This window comes from Callithrix jacchus, chromosome 15 (assembly GCF_049354715.1).
Source record: "Callithrix jacchus isolate 240 chromosome 15, calJac240_pri, whole genome shotgun sequence".
NCBI classification, from domain to species: Eukaryota; Metazoa; Chordata; class Mammalia; order Primates; family Cebidae; genus Callithrix; species Callithrix jacchus.
The window spans coordinates 13,251,943-13,273,052 of record NC_133516.1 but is presented as its reverse complement, the minus strand read 5'-3'; the positions used below and the strand labels follow the sequence as shown (position 1 = coordinate 13,273,052).

General features: G+C 51.9%; 1 protein-coding gene across 23 annotated transcripts; it reads right to left on the bottom strand.

Moving 5' to 3' along the window:
• Nucleotides 1-2,593: 2,593 nt before the first annotated feature.
• Nucleotides 2,594-19,310, bottom strand: ECE2 (endothelin converting enzyme 2). 23 transcript variants are annotated; one of them, XM_078350347.1, is made up of 19 exons: nt 18,672-19,310; nt 18,410-18,496; nt 17,935-18,070; nt 17,219-17,479; nt 16,631-16,755; nt 16,356-16,502; nt 16,124-16,189; nt 11,833-12,021; nt 10,710-10,852; nt 10,216-10,330; nt 8,756-8,866; nt 7,165-7,263; nt 6,983-7,060; nt 6,034-6,137; nt 5,724-5,834; nt 5,532-5,599; nt 5,161-5,351; nt 4,954-5,049; nt 2,594-3,334 (listed from the first exon to the last, which is right to left on the bottom strand). In XM_078350347.1, the coding sequence occupies exons 1-19, from the start codon at nt 19,077-19,079 to the stop codon at nt 3,224-3,226; spliced, it is 2,646 nt and encodes an 881-aa protein (XP_078206473.1). In that variant the 5' UTR covers nt 19,080-19,310; the 3' UTR covers nt 2,594-3,223. The 23 variants fall into 23 exon arrangements, with proteins under 23 accessions (XP_078206473.1, XP_078206475.1, XP_078206481.1 ...); XM_078350349.1 differs by having other exon boundaries at nt 17,219-17,434; XM_078350355.1 differs by having other exon boundaries at nt 18,767-18,929.
• Between the last annotated feature and the right edge of the window lie 1,800 nt (nt 19,311-21,110).

Below are 21,110 nucleotides of genomic sequence, written 5' to 3'. Positions count from 1 at the left end.
TTCTCCATTTGTGAACCATGATAGAGCCAATAAAACTGCTTTTTTAATTAAAAAAAAATTAGGACCTCCAATCCTGGAGAAAACTGTGCTTGTTTTTATGGGTGACTCTTCAACTCGGACATTTCCAGGTGTGTGAGATCATACTTCTCAGGCCAGGCATGGTGGCTCATGCCTGTAATCCCAGCACTTTGGGAGACCAAGGTGGGTGTATCACCTGAGGTTAGGAGTTCAAGACCAGCCTGACCAACATGAAGAAACCCGGTCTCTACTAAAAATACAAAATGAGCTAGGCATGATGGTACATGCCTGTATTTCCAGCTACTCGGGAGGCTGAGGCAGGAGAACTGCTTGAACATGGGAGCTGGAGGTTGCAGTGAGCCAGGGTCATGCCACTGCACTCCAGCCTGAGCAACTAGAGCAAAACTCCATCTCAAAAAAAAAAAAAAATCATACTTCTTGGCATATGTTAGCTCGTTGTGGATGCGAATCAGACTCCCCAGTGGGAGTAGGGATGGCCTAGCACTTTAGCCATAATTCCTTTCCTGTGTCCACTGAGGGGCACCAACCTTTATTTCCCTTTCTTCCTTCACACGCCAGAGCATATCACATATGCATACTCAGCCTGACAGGACTACTAAGGGTAAAGGTTACATCTCTTACCTGATATTCACCTTGCCTTGCCTCTGGAACCAAGCACCTGCAGAGCGTTCAACAAACAGGTACCACCTGGCTTGATTTCAGCTCCGTGTGTGCTTAGGTTTCCTGCAGCTGTCTGGTGGTCACATGTGCCTCGCCTAAGGGATCTGGGTTGCACCTGCTGGTGATGGGCCCACCCGGATGTCTCATGAAATTGTCCAGATGACAGATGTCTGTGTTTGAGTCTAAATTCTGTTGTATTGGAAGACTAACTGATGGTGATTAAGAGCATCTGAGTTCCAAACCTAACTTTAATGCAGTCTGTCTTGAGTCCCAAATACCACATTGGGAGTTATGATCTTTTCCCTTAGTTTCTCCATTTGTAAAATAAAGACAATGATAGAACCTCCTTGCAAATTGTTGTGTGCATTTAATGCGATGATATGTTTAAAGTGTTTAGCACAAGGCTAAGCAAAATTGGGACTCAGTAAATTAAGACTAGTCATCATCATCATCATTTGACACTTTGACCTTTTTGCAATATGAGGTTTTAATAGCCCACTGACCAGCCTGTCAGAATCCCAAACTGGCCTCTGAAATTAGGTGTCAGGGAAGGGGCAAGGCTTTACCTGCCAAGCCTGTCTCCTTAGTCACTGTGCCGTCTGACATAGATCTCATCTAAATGTCACAAGTCACTTATTACTATCTCTTTGGGTTCTGGAGTTTGCTAAGCCCATGGATTCACTTTTTAGAGCATTAAAACAGAAATGCTTCTCAGAGATCATGTCATCCAATTCCCAATACAGACTGCAGAAGACACTGAGACTTCAAGACCTAGTGTCACACAGCTCAAGGGTGGCAGAGCTGGAGCCAGACCAGGCCTGCAGATGGGATGGCCTTCCTCTTTCCAGTGCATGGGCCGTTTACCCTGAAGCCATGCTCTTAGAGACTCAGGCTGTGTTTTCTCTGGGTCATGGAGTCCCCAGGACACTCTCTTCCTTTCTGAGCAGTCAGCTACTTTCTTCCTTTCCTGAGCAGCCAGCACTTCTGAGGTCACATGACAAGACCCACACACATCTCTTTATGGAGACAAATTGTGGGACACACACTAGTGCCATTCACTGAGGGGCCAAGGACCCAGCAGCAGTCATAACCAGAGCTTCACCCTTCCGCTTCCAGACTGAACAAATCCACCCCTACTTGCACCTTGGAGAACACTGACTTTTAAAGAGAATTGAGATTGAGGCCAGGTGCGGTGGCTCATGCCTATAATCTCAGAACTTTGGGAGGCCGAGGTGGGCGGATCACTTGAGGCCAGGAGTTTGGGACCATCCTGGCCAACATGGTGAAACCCATCTCTACTAAAAATACAAAAGTTAGCTGGGTGTGGCGGCGTGCACCTGTAATCCCAGCTACTCGGGGCTGAGGCAGGAGAATCGCTTGAACCCAGGATGCAGAGGTTTCACCAATGCACTCAGCCTGGGTGACAGAGCGAGACTCCATCTCAAAAATAAAAAGTAAAGATAATTGAGATAGGACTCTTTTCCACCGTTTTGCTGTAGTTCTCATTTGATAGGTGAGGAAACGGAGGCTCACAGAGGTTAGAGAACAGGCTGAAGCTCACAAAACGATCAGAGCCTCCGTTTCTGTCAGGATCTCTTTGACTGCAGTGCAGTAGTGAGGGTTAGATCTGTAAAATGGAGACTAGAGTACTCGTAAAGCACGCTTGCTGCGAGCATTTGGTGAACTCATGAAGGTGAAAGTACCAGTAGAGGAAGAGTCACCTAAGGGAAGAAGAAACTTCTCATTCATCTTTTTTTTTTTTTTTTTTTTTTAAGAGATGAGGTCTTGCTATGTTGCCCAGGCTGGGTTTGAACTTCTGAGCTCAAGCGGTCCTCGCACCTCAGCCTCCTGAGTAGCTGAGACTAAAGGTGCACCATCTCACCTACCTTATTCATTTTTCTTTTTTTTATCACCGGTGCCTGACACATTGTTGATAAATCAATATATTTTTTAAAAATAAGCCTATGAATATATAAATTAATAAATGGATGAATGAATAAAGAAATGAGCCACCTAGCACAGGTGCCTGGAACACAAGAGGTATTCAATCAATGTTCCTCTTCCCTCCCTCACTCTGGAGGGTAGGGGCCATATGGGCAGTCTCTGTGCCTGGCACTTGGTAGGCCTGATGAATGTGTGTAGGTGGAATGACCGACTCTCAGGAGCTCTGAACCTTTGAGGTCAGAAGGAAATGTCTGTCTTTTCAGCTACAAGCAGAGGCCAGGGCTCTGAGCTCTGGGAGTCAGGAAGTGACGTGCTACCTTGGCTAGGGCTTACTGTCACTGCAGGGCAAGGGCCACCCATCGTCCAAGCCAACCCTGGCGCTGTATTTACCCAGACTCAGTGTGAGGCTCAGCTGCACGCCCCAGTGGAGGGAAGCAGCAAATCCTTCCAGCTGCCCCGCTGTAGAACAGCTGGGGATGGGGCTTCGGCCACCAGTTAGCAGACAATATAATCTGCCCGGCCAGACTCAACTTCCTTCCATTCCTCCATACCGCCTCTCTTTCTCTGTCTTCTCTGGGCTTCAAATCTCAGTCCCCTGTATCTGCTGAGTGAGTGTTGAGAAGAGTGGCTGGCATACAGTAGTTGCTCTGTAGACACTGGTGGAGTCAGTGATGGATGCATGGAAACAGGACTGAAGGAAGAGACAGGTGGATGGATGCATGTCTATTTATTGGCACGGGGTCCTATACGGCCAAGACCACACCCTCCCCACCCTCTTTTCTGAAAAAATAAACTCTGTTCTTCCTTCTCCCTGCTCTGTCTGCTTTCCTGCTTGGTCCAGAGAGAATCAGTCACCTGCTAAGGCTTGAGCCCTAACACAGGAACGAGAACCCGTACACATATGCACTCCCCTCTCAGACCAGGGAAACAGGGAGCAGCAGGGGGCTTTCAGAGGCCCTTGGGCTTCCACTAGGAGCCATCAGTGAAGGTCAGCAGCAATATTGGGAGCAGGGGCATGAGGAGCACAGGGTGGGGTGGGGGCAGCCCCTGGAAGAGGGAAGCTGAGTTCACCCCTAAGTACGAATGAGTGAGCCTGGGGAGAAGCCCGGGAGGTCCACCACCCAGGCCTGCATGTCAGAATGGGGCAGGCATGGCAGGCCCCATGGCCGCCAGGCTGAGTGAGCTTGGGGCCAGAGAAGGCAGACTCCTTTCTGTGGGAACTGGCCTCCCACCCAAACCTCTTCCAGGCAGGGTGACATGGAGAGATGTCACAGTGAATGGTGGGGGCTCTGCTGGAGGAAGGGGCACCCCCAAAGCAGAGGCACAATGTGGTGATTAAGAAGGGACCGCACTCATGTCACCGGTGGTGAGGAGGGACTAGACCCCGCCCAGCTTGCATGTGCTTCCTCCCAACCCAAGAGCAAATGGCCTGGCCTCGTCGGGAGAGCTGCCCTGGGTCTGGGGACAACTGGCCATTTCTCCCCTGGTCCAGGTCTACCACACCTCACACAGCTGCCCCGGGTTCATGGGGGAGCCGACGGGGCAGCTGAAGTGCCGTAGGAAGTCGCGGGAGTTGGAGAGGGTGCCCAGCACGCGGAAGCGGGCAGGGCTGTGGGGGTCAGTCACCAGCCCCTCGTGAGAGCTCTCTGGTGTGCGGACCGAGCACCACACCTGCGGGCCAGGACAGATGTGGGGGCACATGGGGTCCAGTGTGCAGCCGGGCCTTAGGGTCAGCTACAGCCATCCCAGAGGCACAAAACCACCACCGCTGCAGCCCCTCCAGGCTCCTTTCAAAACTGCCCTGGACGCCAGGTTGCCCAGCACAGACTCGGTAAGGGGAAAACGGCAGCCCCAGAACCTGCTGGCGGTGGCTCCCCAGCGGAGACTCTGCCTGTGTCCTTGCTAAGCCACTTACTCTATCCCTGGGCTGCATCCCAAGCTTTAGTTTCCTGTATGCCTCCCTCACAGGAACAGCATGAGGATCAACGTCTGCCCCCTTTGCCACTGTTTGCCCCGCCCTGTGCCCCTTCATGCACGACAGCCCTGCCCTTTGTGCTATGCAAAATCCTGCCAAGGCGTTCTCCTGCTCAGACCTCTTCGGGCTGCCTTCGTGGGCCCCGGCCGGCCAAGAGGCTCTGGGCATAGGCCTTCCCAGCCCACCTTTCACGCCCCAGTCTCAGCCCCATCCCCCACCCCCTTTGATGCATGCCCAGCTAATGACATACTCACAGGGTATGACATGCCCTAATGACATACTCAGAAGGGAGCAGGACAAAGGGGCAGACCCCAGGCTTTCCGGGAGGGCAATACCTGGGCAAATCCCACGAAGAAGAGCTGGTGGTTGGTGAGCCCCACGGCTGGCAGCTGCTGTTCCTCCCCATGCATTCTCAGCCACGCTTTGTAAGCCTGGGGACAGAATGGAGGCAGCAAGTTCGTCCAGGCCCAGCGCCTCCACCCAGCAGCCTTTCACCCCAGGCCGGCAGGCCTCAGCGGCAGGAGGGCTGGCAGGCCACTCACGTTGTAGGCAGCCTTCAGCCCCCCGTTGTCGGCGATGTTCTCCCCCAGCGTCTGGCGGCCGTTGAGCCTCTCCCCATTGACCTGGTATTGGTTGTACTGCTCCTCCATGCAGGCCGTATGGTTCCGGAAGGCGGCCAGTGACTCATTCTGCCACCAGGGCCGTAGGTTCCCTTCTTTATCGTACTCGCGCCCTGAGGAGAACTCACCTTTGTACCCCACCAAGACCAGAGCTCATCCCTTTGGGGCAGCAGTGCCCCCACTCAGCCCTGGGCCATAGGCTACAGGGCCCTTGGGGGCTGCATCAATGTCCCAAGGCCTTGCAGGAGTCACTGGGAATTCTAGGCTGGAGGGGACGACGCCATGGCCCCTACCTTGGTCATCAAAGGCATGTGTCAGCTCATGACCCATGACCACACCGATGCCACCAAAGTTCAGGGCCCTGGTAGGTGAGGAATGGCAAGTGAGGCCATGGTGGGGCACTTCTGAATCCCACCTCCAGCCCTGTTCCCAGCTCAGCCACAGGCCCAGGCCCCAGCACCCAGCCCCTCCTGCTTCAGACACACTTGGGGTGGTTGCGGGCATAGAAGGGGGCCTGCAGGATGCCCGCAGGGAAGACGATCTCATTCTTAGTTGGAAGGTAGTAGGCGTTCACTGTCTGGGGGGTCATGCTCCACCTGGCGGAGGGAGAGGGAGAGGCTGAGGCTCCCGACTCCCCTGACACTGCTCCCCTCCCAGCAGCCCTGCCCAACCTCCTGCAAGGTTTTGGGCCTCGGGGCCTGGGACCAGTCTTGCCACACTTTCCCCCATTGCAGGAAACCTTCCCCCACCCCTCCTGCCACCCCGAGTGTCAATGCCCACCCCACTCATTCTCACTGGTCTCGGCTGGGAGGCTTGCGGAGCTGGTCAGCCATCACCTTAGCAGAGAAGTTGTACAAATTCAACATGTTTTGGAAGAAAGAGTCTTCAGAAACTTCGTACTATGGGAAAAATGGGAAGTAGAAAGCAAGCAAGAGAATCCACTGGAGAAGATAATAGCTGCAGTTCAGCTACTCAGTACCTCTCCAAACCTCAGTGTCCTCAACTGTAAAATACCTAGTAAACTATAATTGGCAATATTTAAAGGGAATTTATGTTACAGGTGCTGGTTTTTGTTTTAGTTTTGAGACTGAGTCTTGCTCTGTTGCCAGGCTGGAGTGCAGTGGCGTAATCTTGGCTCACTGCAACCTCCACCTTCCGGGTTCAAGCGATTCTCCTGCCTCAGCCTCCCACGTACCTGGGGCTAGAGGCGTGTGCTACCACACCCAGCTGATTTTTGCATTTTTTGTAGAGACGAGGTTTCATCATGTTGACCAGGATGGTCTCGATCTCTTGACCATGCGATCTGTCCACCTCAGCCTCCCAAAGTGCTGGGATTACAGGTGTGAGCCATCACACCCGGCCTTCCAATTGCTGGGTTTTTTTACATACTGCCTTCATTTATCTCACAACAACCCTATGAGGTAGGGACTAGCAGGACCCCTATTTTACGGAAAATGAAACAAAGGCCTAGAGAGGTTTTCTTGAAGGTTACAAAGTTAGGGGTAGAAACAGGATTTGATTAGGCTTGACTCCAAATCTCTGCTTGTTAACACTATATAATTCACTGCTGTTTGACCTGCAGCCTGACACACAGTCAATACTTAAAACAATGCTGGTTACCTCCCTCTGCCTCTAAAAGAAACCAACAGGTACCTTTTTCCCAGTGCTTGAGCCGGGATTACTAAACTCAGGGAACAGTGCCCCCTACAAGGATGAAGCAGTACTGATGAGCACAGGTACTCACCCCATCATAAACATCATCCAGCTCTTTGGGCTCCAGGATGAAGTCTGGGAAACCAATCATATCATAGATGGCGTCTGCCTGAAGAGACCAGGTTAAGGGTTTGTTTCCTTCCCCAGCTCCTAGCAACACTGTATCCTTCAACCCCACCTCAAGATGGCGCCCCAACTCTAGCCACCACTCACTTTCTCCTTGGCTGCCTGGCGGGTCTTCTCATCCATCCAAACCAGCTGTCCCAGGGCCTCCTCAAATGCAGTCCGGATTTCGCTGATCATCCCCTCTGCCTGGGAAGGAGGAAACACAAGTCAGCCTCCTCCTGCACTGAACTCATCCTTGCCCCCCCATCCACCCTGAGGCCCCATCCCCATCCCTCCAGAGGAATTGGGAATGCCTAGACTCATGAAATACGGCCGAGCACCTGGAGAGGATGAGAAGAAACACCATTTGTAAAGGTACTGGGATTGTGGCTAGCTTTTTTCCTAATTAAATAAATATTTTAATTGAAAATAAGGTCATCAAATTAAAATTAATATTATAATTTAGTTTCATGCAATGATTTTTTTTGTGGGGGGGATGGAGTCTGGCTCTGTTGCCAAGATACAGTGCAGAGGCTCTGTATCTGCATCTTGGCTCACTGCAACCTCCACCTCCCAGATTCAAGCGATTCTTTTGCCTCAGCCTCCCAAGTAGCTGAGATTACAGGCACCTGCCATTATGCCCAGCTAATTTTTGTATTTTTAGTAGAGATGGGGTTTCACCATGTTGGCCAGGCTGCTCTTGAACTCCTGACCTCAGGTGATCTGCCTACCTCAACCTCCCAAAGTGCTGGGATTACAGGCGTGAGCCACTGCGCCTAACCTAGTGCAATGATTTTTATCTGATTACAAAAAGAGGCATTCACAGAAAATCTGGAAAATTGAGAATTGAAGAAGAAAACAGACCACTTATAAATCACTCACTCATAGATAAGTCCTTTGAACATTTTAATTACCCACTTCTAGAGTTTTTCCCTGCACTGACATGCATATAAAATACGGAATTACGTTGTATAGGGTATATATTTTGTGTAACCTACTTTTTTCACTGAAGACATAACAGCCAATTAAAGATCCTCACAACCTATCCTAACCACAGTTTTTTTTCCTTTACCCTATGGTTGGACATTTAACCTGTTCTCATTTTCTGCCATTATAAACAATATTGCTATACAAACCATAAACATCCTTACAGATAATACTTTAAGCGCATCCATTATTATCCTAATAAATAAATATCTCTTCTACTTATATAGTTAAACAGAAACACACAATGTTAAAGGACCCTTATAATCCTACTGCCCAAAGCAGCCACTTCATTTGTTCATGAATTTCCATCCAGTCGTGTTTTTTTTTCTTTCCTTCTTTTTTTTTTTTTTTTGAGATGGAGTCTCACTCTATCACTGGAGTGCAGTGGCACGATCTTGGCTCACTGCAACCTCTGCCTCCCAGGTTCAAGTGATTCTCCTGCCTCAGCCTCCCAAGTAGCTGAAACTACAGGCGCCTGCCACTACACTCAGCTAATATTTTGTATGTTTAGTAGAGACGGGGTTTCACCATATTGGCCAGGCTGATCTTGAACTCCTGACCTAGTGATTAACCTGCCTCAGCCTCCCAAAGTGCTGTGATTACAGGTGTGAGCTGCACCAGCCCCAGTTGCTTTTCTCTATGTCCGCACATATATGAACAATTAATTTTAAATAAAACAGCGCATAGTGTTGAAAGAATCTTGTAGACTCACAATTTCTTTGCTTTGCCGGTCGAATGTGGCCTTCACGAAGAGGGAGCCCAAAGCGAAGCCAAGGGCGTCATCTGTGTTGGAGATGCAGGTCTGCCATCTTGGCACACACGACTGTGAAGGGACAAAGAGCCAGGCCCCAGAGATGGCTATGTCCTCCAGTCAGAGGGCCTTTTCTGTCTCTGGGGCTAAGCAGCCCTTCTCAGCTCTAGACAACAGAGTCCTGGGTTTGCTCAGTGCCACATTTGTCTTTTTTTTTTGAGACAGGGTCTCGCTCTGTCACCCAGGCTGGAGCGCAGCGGTGCGATCACTGCTCACTGCAACCTCTATCCCCTGGACTCAAGCAATCCTCCTACCTCAGCCTCCCGAGTATCTGGGACCCCAGGTGCATGCCACCACAGCAGCTATTTTTGTTTGTATTTTTAGTAGTGATGGGGTTTCACCATGTTTCCCAGGCTAGTCTCGAACTCTTGAGCTCTAGTGATCTGCGGCCTTGGCCTCCCAAAATGCTGGGATTAAAGGCATGAGCCACTGCAGCCAGCCTGCAGTTGCCTCTTAACTGGACGCCCTGACTCCATTCTCATCCTCCCTTCCCTGCAGCTCCCCACCATCTTCCATTTAGCCACCAGAAAGGTCATCTCATGTATAACCTGTGTTTCTCCTCCCCATGGCTGCTCCCATGGATCCCCTTCTGTGAAGGAATCAAGGCCGGACTTCTTGACACAACATTCAGGTTCCTTCACGAGTGCCCCATGCTCACCTTACCAAACCCCACTCGTGAAGGGACAACCCCACCTCTCAGTCACCCTCTTCTCAAGCTCATGCCAGAACACGTGTAAAGCCACCATGCTCCTTTGGACCTCTAGGAATTTGCACATGCTGTTCCTTCTCTCTGGAATGCCCTTCTCCACTGCTTTCCTGGTAAACGCATACATTACATGGCACTCTTCAGAGAAGGCTTTTCTGATGCCCTTCTCCCCAGGTGAAATGTGCAGTCTCACCTCTGTCTTATAGTACAACGGTCTTTCACTCAATGTGAGCACTTATCACCACAAAATAGAATATATTTGTTTACATGTCCACTCCCCCCACTTAATGGGGAATCTTGAAACTGAATACGGCACTGATTTATTATATCTTCTCCATCCTCATCATCAAAGCTGAGTGCCTATACGTACCATGAGCTATGCAGGTGCTTCCCTTACATTAATTCTCCTGATCATCTTCCCTACAACCCCCCAAGTTATTCCTGTTTTACAGAGCCAGAAATAAAGCATCAGAGAGGCTAGGTGACACACCCAAGGTCCTATAGGCTAGAAAATGAATGAGTTGTGACTGGAACCCAATTCGGCTTCATTCCAAATTCTACGCTCCATACTATGCACCTGTGCATCATGAGGCACTGAAGTGTGCAGCATCAGCTAGACTGGGTCAGAATGGGAAGGCAAAGTCAGAGAGCCCACCTTCTTAGTGCCATAGAGGGTCTCCAGCAGCTTCTCTTGTGCAGACTCAAAGCGTCGGTCCAGGCTCGAGGTTGTCTTTTGCACCAGGTTCCAGATCAGGTAATTGTTCAGGATGCTGGCACCCAGACCAGAAAATAAGAAAAGGGCAGGCGGGATGCTCTTCCCACTCCCCACACCAGCCCCCAGGAACACGAAGGCTGCAGGAGTCCCAAGGGGCATGTGTGGAAACTGAGCTGTCCCGGGGTCCCTCTTTTGCCCCAGGGCCACACACACCTGCCTGTAGAGGTCAGGTTGGAGAGAGGTATGGGAATAGATATCACAGGGAGCACCCCGAAACCCTAGGGCAGAGGAAAAGCCCAGAGACATTCTAATTTGATGCTTGGAAGGCCCACAGGATTACCAAATGTTGTTCTGTCTGGCTCTGCCAATCCGCTATGCCCAGCCTAGCTAGAGTCCTCCACAGAACCCACCCTGACCTTGGGCTCCCCCCACACCTGGGTTCTGTGTGGTTGATAAGCTCTGACACCTGCTGCAAATAATCCATCCCGTACACCACCACAGGCTCAGAGTCACTCAGCTCCAACGGCGACAGCAAGAAAGACAGAAACTCAAGCCAGTCCATGGAGGGCGCTAGAGCCTGAGAGAAAAAAATCTCAGGCCTTGCCTGCAGACTGGATTCCAGCAGAACCTCCCCCACTGTATGCTGTAGCCCGGGAGCCCTTCCCATTGCCATAGCAACAATGCTGGCTGTGCAGTGACTCCTTGTCATGTACCCTTTTCCAGGCCTGGACACCTCCAATCGGGGAGCCCAACCACTTATTATACAAGGAAAACCACCACGTGTGACGTTCAGCTGGGGCCTGGATATTCAAATATTTTCCTAACGATAAAATGCCACTCCCCTGACACCCCCCACATACTGGCTTCTCCTCCAGAACCGCACCCCATCCTAACTCTTCCATAATCCAACACCTAAAGTGTTAATGGCCTGGCACAGTACAGGCCCCCCAGTAGAAACTTCCATTTCTATTCTTTTTTTTTTTTTTTGAGACAGAGATTCGCTCTGGAGTGCAGTGGCATGATCTCAGCTCACTGCAACCTCTGCCTTCTGGGTTCAACTGATTCTCCTACCTCAGCCTCCCGAGTAGCTGGGATTACAGGCATATGCCACCATGCCCAGCTAATTTTTGCATTTTTGGTGGAGATGAGGTTTCACTATGTTGGCCAGGGTGGTCTCAAACTCCTGACCTCAGGCGATCCACCTGTCTTGGCCTCCCACAGTGCTGGGATTGCAGGTGTCAGCCACCGCACCCAGCCTATTCTGATTGTTTTGTGGACATCTCATACAAGCTGCTATACATTTTTAACACAATCCCTCCATGCATCCCCAGGCAACAAGACAGGGGCCAAAGGATGGCCATTTAGGCCAAAATGAGAGGTGGCCTAAATGGACACCATTTTTCTTCCCAGGACAGCAACAGTGCAATTGGGAAGCACAGAAAAGTAAGGGAATGAGGAAAGGGCTGGCTGCTGTGGGAAGACGGCATGGAGGGAAGCTGGGTGGTCCGTGTTGGGGCTAGCCCCTCTCACATGTCTCCGGTCCCCTGCCTGCCCCACCTGCAGCTCTGAAATGCTCATCTTGTGATAGATCTTCTCCTCGTCGCGCCGCTGGTCCTGGGGCACTGTGATGTTGGCCAGTTGTATCTCCAACTCCAGCACCTGCTGCATCTGCTCCCTTGTGGAGGCAGGCTGCCCGCCCAGCAGCACCCCCAGCTCCTCCATGTAGTCCAGATAGGCAGTAAGCACCTGTCAACGCCCGGGTGATCCTCAGAGCTCAGCAACAAGTCTTGCCCAAGGCTGAGATCTGTTCTCACCACCACCTCTGCTCACTATCTCTTCCCTTGACCCTTCTTCTGAAGGCTTCCTGGATGACCTGTTTCATTTCTGACATACTGCTTATTGCCATCGGCTAGGAATTGTTTACTTACTTCTGTACTTGTTTCTCACCTATTTCCCCAGGGAGAAGGTGAGCTCCAGCAGAGCACTGTGCCAAGTTACAGCAGCTTATTCGCCACTGTGTCTCTAGGGCCTAGAACAGAGGAAGTGCTCTGCAAATGTTTGTCCAGTGGATGAGCCTCTTCCCATACTGCTTTGCCGTCTTGTTTCCTAGGTCCCTGCTAGTTGTCCCAGCCCCTCAATGACCATGTGCCTTCACTGAACAGCTGATTGGACCTCACAGGGAATCGGGGCCATGGTGTCCTCAGGTCTCTTCTACCTGTCATCCTGCCATGCTTCAAGTTTGCTGCTTTCTCCACTACCTGCTGGTCTCCCAGGGAGAGAAAAACATGGAAAATAAATATTTAGGCCGGGCGCGGTGTGCTGAGAGCAAATTCTGATGTGTGCAATAAATCATATTGTTTGCGGAGGGCGGCGGCAAGGAAAACCTAGTCAGCCCCTCAGAGCAGAAAACTGCCTAAGATGTTCTACAGCAGTAACCAATATGAAAATGTCTCACACCAGATGAATGAGTTCTTTGAACACAGGACATGTGACACTACCTCAGTTGTTCCCTCGTAAAGAGTGCTTTCTAGTTTATCTTTAAAATATAGTGAACATACACTAGCTGCCTGGTTAGTTTATCTTTAAACTATGAAAGAATACACAGCATCTGCTTGTTACATTTGTCACTGGAATGTGAAGAATAAATATGCCCAGAGTCTGCTCTGGGCTTTCAGCTGGAAATGCTGTCAGCCCCCTGATCACCCACCTTTACTTTCTATCTCTGTGTCTGTTTCTTAATTCCTTCAGCGCCGCCTGGGTTGGGGTCTCTGAGGCCAAGCTGGTCTCAGCAGCAGTGGCTCACACCTGTAATCCCAGCACTTTGGGAGGCCAAGGCAGGTGGATCACCCGAAGTCGGGAGTTTGACACCAGCCTGACCAACATGGAGAAACCCTGTCTCTATCAAAAATACAAAATTAGCCAGGTATGGTGGCACATGCCTGTAATCCCAGCTACTCAAGAGGCTGAGGAAGGAGGATCACTTGAACCCAGCAGGCAGAGGTTGCGGTGAGCTGAGATTGTGCCATTGCACTCCAGCCTGGGCAACAAAAGCAAAATTGCATCTCAAAACAAAAACAAAAACAAAGAAAGAAATATTTAGTGACCACTTCTGTAGACACGCATCAGACTCTCTGTTAGAGGCTTTCCATACAGTGTATCTTTTCCTCCTCACACAGCAACTTCATGAAGTGGAGATGAGTCCCATTTCACACCCCAGGGGACACGGCTTGGGAAGGTGACATGGCTTGGCTTCCATCACAAACCAGCAGATGGCAGAGTGAGAAGGTGGCCCAGGCCCGATGACCACAGGGCCTAGATGGCCCTGGCCCTGCCAGGGTCCAGTACAAACTCATGTGGCCTCATCCCAACTGGCCCCGAGGCTCCATGAAGACAGCTGTGTTTGCTTTGTTCACCACTGTAATCTCAGGTCTAAGGGCAACTGTCTGCCACATAGTAAGTGCTTAATAAATATCCTTTGAATAATGGGATGAAAACCTGCAAACAGACACTCAACACTGCTCTGCGCCAACGCCCTTAGCCGTCCTCCCAGAAACCACTTCCCACTCAACTTGAAGACCCACCTGGGCTCCCTTAATCGCCAAAGGCCTCCTCCTTTTCTACTTTACCGAGAAGTTTTAGATCCCTTAATATCCATTCTCTGTATTTCAAATTCCTCCTGTCCCTCACCTCTCCTCTTCCGTGCGCCGGCGTCAGAGGAAGAGGTTTGAGTACCAATCCCAGTCATTCCCAGCTCCTGAGGGGAACGGTTAGCTCCACCAGCGACCTCCCCTCACCCCTCTCCCCTGCCTCCTCACTCTCAGCGCAATGCTCACTTCTGAGACTCTCCCAAACCCTGCTTGACTCTTAGTTTTTGTTTGTTTGTTTTTGTTTTTTGAGATAATGTCTCCCTCTGTCACCCAGGCTGGAGTGCAGCGGCATGATCTCTGCTCACTGCAACATTCGCCTTCCGGGTTCAAGTGATTCTCCTGCCTCAGCCTCCCCGGTAGCTGGGATTCCAGGCTCGGCCACCACACCTGGCTAATTTTTGTATTTTTAGTAGAGACAGCGTTTCGCCATGTTGGCCAGGCTGGTTTAAAACTCCTGACCTCAAGTCATCCACCTGCCTTGGCATCCCAAAGTGCTGGGATTACAGGTGTGAGCAACCATGCCTGGCCTGTTTAGGTTTCTAAGGAGATGCCCCTCAAGCTTCTGGATCCTCTCAGGCTTATTGCCTTTTCAGGACTCCACAAGGCTTTCCCAGCTGCCTGCTGCCCTCTCTGTATGTAAGGTGCCCAGGTCCCACCAAACTCACAAGTCTAAAAGGAGCAGCTTTCATACCCTGAGCATCTGCCACATGCAGGAGCGTAAGTTTGTACCCTAACCTACTCCAAACACCCTATGAGGTAGAAGATGCCATGATCCCCTCTTTACAGATGAGGTAACAGCTCAGAGAGAATACTCAACTTGCACCAAGCAGCAGAGCTGAGGCCGAAATCAGGTCTGACTCCAAAGTCTCTCCTATTCCTGTGACATCGCATTGTCTCTTCTGTCCTGATGTATCCTAAGCTGGTTCTTCCTAAAGACACCCCTAATTCCCAAGGGACGCCTCCATTCCACCATCACTCAAGTGTACAGCTTCAGCCATCTTCACCTCTTCCCTCCTCTAACATCCAGGCACCAACAAGCCATGATTCTGACTTGATGATACTCTCACATCTTCCCCTTCCTCCTTCATTTGGGGCCTTCCTGACTCAGAGCACGGAGTACTGCAGAGACTTCATTCATCTCCAGACTTCCTTTCTCACATCTACTTTCACACCCCAAACAAACTGACTTCCCAAAGCACTGCACTCCCTCCCTACTTTGGAGCATTCGGTGGCTCTCCGGGAGCTACAGAATCCACTCTGGAGTGTGCTATTCAGGGCCCCGTCCAGAACATGTTCCTGCCCACCTCTCCAGCCTTCCATCTGCCCTGAGTTCTATACTTTACCACAGTGGACCCCTTCATGGTCCAAACACACTGAGCCTTTCCCTTGTCAACACTTTTTTTTTGAGACAGAGTCTCACTCTGTCACCCAGGCTGGAGTGCAATGGCACCATCTCGGCTCACTGCAACCTCTGCCTCCTGGATTCAAGCAATTCTCTCTCTCTCTCTTTTTTTTTTTAAGAGACCTCTGCCTCAGTCTCCCAAGTAGCTAGGAAACAGGCACCTGCCACCACGCCTCACTCATTTTTGTATTTTTAGTAGAGACGGGGTTTCACCGTGTTGGATTGGCTGGTCTTGAACTCCTAACCTCAAGTGATCCTCCCACCTCAGCCTCCCAAAGTCTGGGGATTACAGCTGTGAGCCTCTGTGCTTGGCCTCATCAACACTTTTGTTTAAACTGTTCTTTCTACCCAGCCTGCCCTCATCCACTCCTAAGTATTCTACAGGGCTGGCTCAAATGCAGTCTCTTCAGGAAGACTTCGCTGGCTCCCTGAGTCTCTCCTGAATCCTCGGGGCCCTCTTGTGAGCCTTGTTCTCAGCTGTCTGGGTCCATGAACCCATCAACACTGAATGCTTCCTGTGACAGTGGCTCTGAAACTTACATCTCAGAATTCCCCCCACTGCACCTGGCACACAGTAGGTGTCTATGAAACCTACTAGAAGAATAAGAGGAAGGAAGAAAGGAAAAGGGGAAGAAAGGGAGGGAGGGAGGAAGAAAGGAAGGAAAGAGAGGAAGTTAGTTCACTATGTGACAGGACAGGCTCACCTTCCCTGCTCTGACCCTTGGCAAAGGGAAAAGTCAACAGGGATCAGCCCAGCTCAGCAAGGGGTAGGGATGGGGATTCGGAGGATGTTCCTTACTTTCTCATTGGCAGTTCTGTTTAAGTAGTAATCCCGAGAGGGCAGGAAGAGCCCAGACTGGTCCACCTGTAATGGCAAGGAAAGGAAGTGAGCCCTGCTCTCCCCACCTCGGGAAGCTGAGCTCCCGAGCAGGGCCTGGGGTGGGGGGATTCAGCCCAGCCTGCCTGTCTCAGGGGAGGGGAGTCTGGGTTCAGCAAAAGGGTCCCTAAACCATCCTTCCCCAGCTCATCACCTGGATAACATTGCTGTTAGAACTCTTAGAGTCAGCACTGACGTAGACAGTGAAGAATGGGGTAGCCCTGTAGGTCCCTGCTACCACCTTCAACACCTCCATAAAGTTGTCCTGGTCCCAGGGCCCTGTAATGTTCCACCCGCCGATCTGTGGAGAGACCGTAAGTGGAATGTATAGCACAGGAACTCCCAGAACTTTCCTGGGCCACCACCTCTCTCAAGGCCCCTCCTGCCCTCCCCACCCATCCCCACCACCAGCCAGTGAAGCAGCCCTACCTTGTCAATCAGGTCTCTCAGCGGCTGGGCTCCCAGCTCCTCAATGCGCTCCACCTGTAGGCAAGATAGGTAGAAGCGCTGTGTCTTCTGCTCAGCTTCACTGCTGGAGTTGAAGGTGGTGTTTTCTGTGGGGCAGAACACAGGGTCCAGGTGGCCATTATGTTCACTGCTGAGAGGGAGTCCCTGGCCCTTGCTCGGTTCCTCTCCTTGCCTTGTCAATGAGCAGTCCTCCTAATGCAGACCCAGGAAGAGTGTGTGAAACAGCAAGCCGTGGCTTCCTCTCCCCGTCCATGGAGACCCTCAAGGATATCTAAGCAGTACAGACTCCCTGGTATCTACCACACCGAGACCGTCCTCCAGACAGAGTGCAGAGAAGCGCCCTCCATGACACCCAGAGTTCTGCCCCTTCAATCCCATCCCCACTTCTCAAGAGGCCCCTGCTCTCTGCCTCCCCACCCTCTGGTGTTCACAGAGCCACCCACTTTTTCACCATCCATGGACATTGACTATCTGCTAAGTGCCAGGCCCTGTGCTGGGCACAAGGCACAGAGGTGCTGGGCACAAGGCCTCCCTGCCAGCCCCACTCACCAAGCAAGTGCTTCAGTATGGCCTGGTTTTGATCCCAGAGGCTGTTGAAAGTGTTCCAGCGAGAACGCCCATCGGGCAGGGGGTTCCTCCGAATCCAGCCCCCACAGGAGAACTGGTAAAAGTCCTCACAGGGGCTCACCCCTCGGTCCAGGGACTCTAGGATTTTTCCAGCCACTCGAATGCAGGCCTCTGTGAAGCAGGTGCTGTGGGATGGGTCTGTGGCAGGGGACATGGCCGGAGGGTAGGAGACGGTCAGTCTGTCTGGAAGAGGCAAACTCTTTGGAAGGGCCATGACAGCAGGAAGGTTGGGAAGAGAGAGCAAAGCTGGGGGAATTTTCTGCAGGGAAGGCTGCCCCCCACCAGTGAAAATCTGTTTTGTTTTGTTCATAGTGGTGAGATCTCAGCTCACTGCAACCTCTGCCTCCTGGGTTCAAGCGATTCTCCTGCCTCAGCCTCCTGAGTAGCTGGGATTACAGGCGCACACCACCATGCCTAGCAAATTTTTGTATTTTTAGTAGAGACAGTGTTTTCACCATGCTGGTCAGGCTGGTCTCAAACTCCTGACCTCGTGATCCACCCATTTTGGCCTCCCAAAGTGCTGGGATTACAGGCGTGAACCACCACCCCGGGCCATCCCCAGCCATGAAAATCTTAGAGGCCCTTTGGCCCCCAGAGCCCTAGTTCTGAAGGCTGAAGACCAGTGTGGGCCCACCTACCTCTGTGGTACTGGACCCCCAGGGCCACAAGGCAGCCCAGAAGCAGTGCAGCCAGCAGTAGAGAGACGCCTGCCAAGACCAGCTCCAGCTGCGTGCGGGAGCCTAACAGCTGCCTTGTCCCCTTCCGGAATCCCACCTGCGGAGCACAGGGGGACAGGGAGCGACTGAGCTGCAGGACAGGGATCCAAGATCACCGGAGGGTGAAGCCACAGGCAGTTTCCAGAGCCATGGAGCAGAGACTGACGGGGTTAACTTTGGGCCCAGGGGCAATGAGGCCTACGGGTGAGTTGCGCCCCGGGCCTGTTTTGTGCAACGTCATGGCTTCGAATCGCCTCACCAGAGTCCTAGAGCAGAGGCCAGAGAGGGAGCGGAGGTGGGGGCAGGTGACCCTCCAGAGCAGCCCAGAGCTCCTGGGTATGCCGGGCGTCATGCCAGGGCTGGGGCCTGGTGAGAAAGGGGAAGCCCCCTTGCCCACCTCCACGGCGTCCGGGGAGGCCCCGCCCTCTACGGGGGTCTCGGGTGCGTCTTCATCCCGAAGCGTGGCCCGTTTGTACTCCACCATCTGCCAGACAGTCGGGGTTGCCAGCCGAGGTCAGGCAGAGAGGGCTGTTTGCCCACGACCCTGCCCCGTGCCCGTTGGCTCGCGGGCCCCGCCCTTCCCACCTGCCCCGCTCTCCATCCGTCCGGGCCTGGGGTCCCTCTGTCACCTCCCCACCCGCCCCGGGACGCGGCCCTACCTCCGACAGCGAGCCGGGCGCCGCCTGCCCCTCCGCGGCCGACCCCTCTGCCTCGACCCGGCCCCCTCCCCTGGAGCCCCGGGGCCCCCGCTCACGTTGCCGCCCGCTCCCAGCTCCTGCAGCGCGACGTTCATGGTGGAGTCGGGCCGGGCGGTGCTTCAGGGCTCCGTGCGGCTGGCCCTCTCCCGGGCCGCGGCCCCGGTCCCCCGCTCGGCCTCTCTGCCACCCGCCATCACGGCCGCCGCGCAGCACCCACCCGTTCCCTCCCTGCTCGGCCGCGGCAGCCCCCGCCCCACGCGGCGCCCCGCCCGGGGTGGGGGGAGCATGGGGGAAAGGGAGGAGCGCGCCGAGGCTCTCCGCAGGCTCCAGCTGCCCTCCAGCAACACCCGAGACCCCTCCACGCTTCATAGTCTGCCCCCATCTCAGCAGCACCCTCCTGCAAGCCACCCATAATTTATTTTCCTGGGAAAAGTCATGAAATGCAACCAGGCCCAAACCTTGCTAATATTCCTTGGCCCACTTCCCCCAGATTTCAGGCGCTCCCCATCCCCTTGAAGCACTTTAGAGAAATTATACATTCACATTTTCCCAGGAGGACACACAGCCCCTCTTCAGCCGGCAAATCCAGAGCACACAGACAGTTCACCCACATTCAGGGTGTGCACGTGGTACCCACCTATGTGCGGAGAGCACATAGACCCCAAGGACACGGGCAGGCACGACGCCCAACACACAGTCCACACACACGTAGACACCCACAGAATGTACACACACTGCATACTCACACACAGTGTACACACGCACGCACTGTGTTTTGTACGTACACACCACACACACCCCAAGTGCAGGGCAGCATACACTCCACACACCCAGCCCACGATGGCACTCCACACACACCCCAAGTGCAGGGCAGCATACACTCCACACACCCGGCCCACGATGGCACTCCACACACACCCCAAGTGCAGGGCAGCATACACTCCACACACCCAGCCCACGCTGACTCCACACACACATGGTGCTTCAAGATCACTTCCACTCTCCCAGATAACTGCTCTCATCAGATCATTTCATCAAGGGAGGGTTACAGATGGCGACAAATTGGCAGGGAAAAAAACAGCCATGCACAGATATTTAAAGAAAAGACGTGCTAACACTTCTAACTTGGGGAAAGCAAACCGTTTTATTTGGGAGATTTACAAGGAGAAAAAAAATTAACACCAAGCAATATTTAACTGAAAAGCAATAGTGTGGCACCCATGCATCTGCCATCTGCCTTCCATATTGTCATTCCTTAATCAGGCCTGGTGTTATTGCAGTCTGCTGCACTGAAAAGTGCCTCGTGTTTTTACAATTTGAAAAAAAAAAAAAAAACAGAAAAGAGAGCGCGCTTCATCTTCGTCTCCCCGTCCTCCACCCCCACTGAGAGAGTACAAGAATTTGACCGAGAAGGCTTGAATTGGTAGCATATACATAATTCATTTTTTTCTTTTTTTTTTTAAGAGATGGATGTCTCACTTTGTTGCTCAGGCTGGAGTGCAATGGCATGATCATAGCTCACTGCAGCCTCAAATTCCTGGGCTCAAGCAATCTTCCCACCTGAGCCTCCCTAGTAGCTGGGACTACAGACATGTGCCACTGTGCCTGGCTAATTAAAAAAAATTTTTTTTTTTTGCAGGAACGTGTCTCACCATCTTGCCCAGGCCAGTCTTGAACTCTAGGCCTCTAGCAATCTTCCCAACCTCAGCCTCCCAATGTGCTGGGATTACAGGTTTGAGTCACCATGCCTGGCACATAATCCATGTATTGACACTCACCTCAGTTCTCAGCCAGCTTGCTGCAAGTGACTCTAACACAGAATGTTTGTGTGGCTGAGAAAAAGTGGATAATGAACTGAGAAGTGTTGGATTGCTTTTGTTGGCATTTCTCACCCCAAAATTGTGTGGTTCTCAAACAAGAGACAGTACAGTGTCACAGTAAGGATAAAAGATTCGGGATTCAGCCCTAGTGTCCTCATTTGCAAAATGGAAATAAGAAGAATGCCTATTTCAGGCTGCACGCAGTGGCTCATGCCTATAATTCCAGCACTTTGGGAGGCAGAGGCAAGTGGATCACCTGAAGTCAGGAAGTTGAGACCAGCCTGGCCAACATGATGAAAACCCCTCTCTACTAAAAATCAAAAAATTAGCTGGATATGATGGCACACACCTGTAATCCCAGCTACTTGGGAGACTGAGGCAGGAGAATCGCCTGGGCAACAAGACCAAAACGCTGTCTCAAAAAAAAAAAAAGAATAATACCTACTTTAAAGGTTAGTTGTGAGAATTAAATGAAATAGTATAGTGCTTGTATCTGGGATAGTGCCTGGCATATAATGGGTACTCAGTGTGTTTGTTTCGCTTGAGACAGTTTCATTCTGTTGCCAGGCTGGAGTGCAGT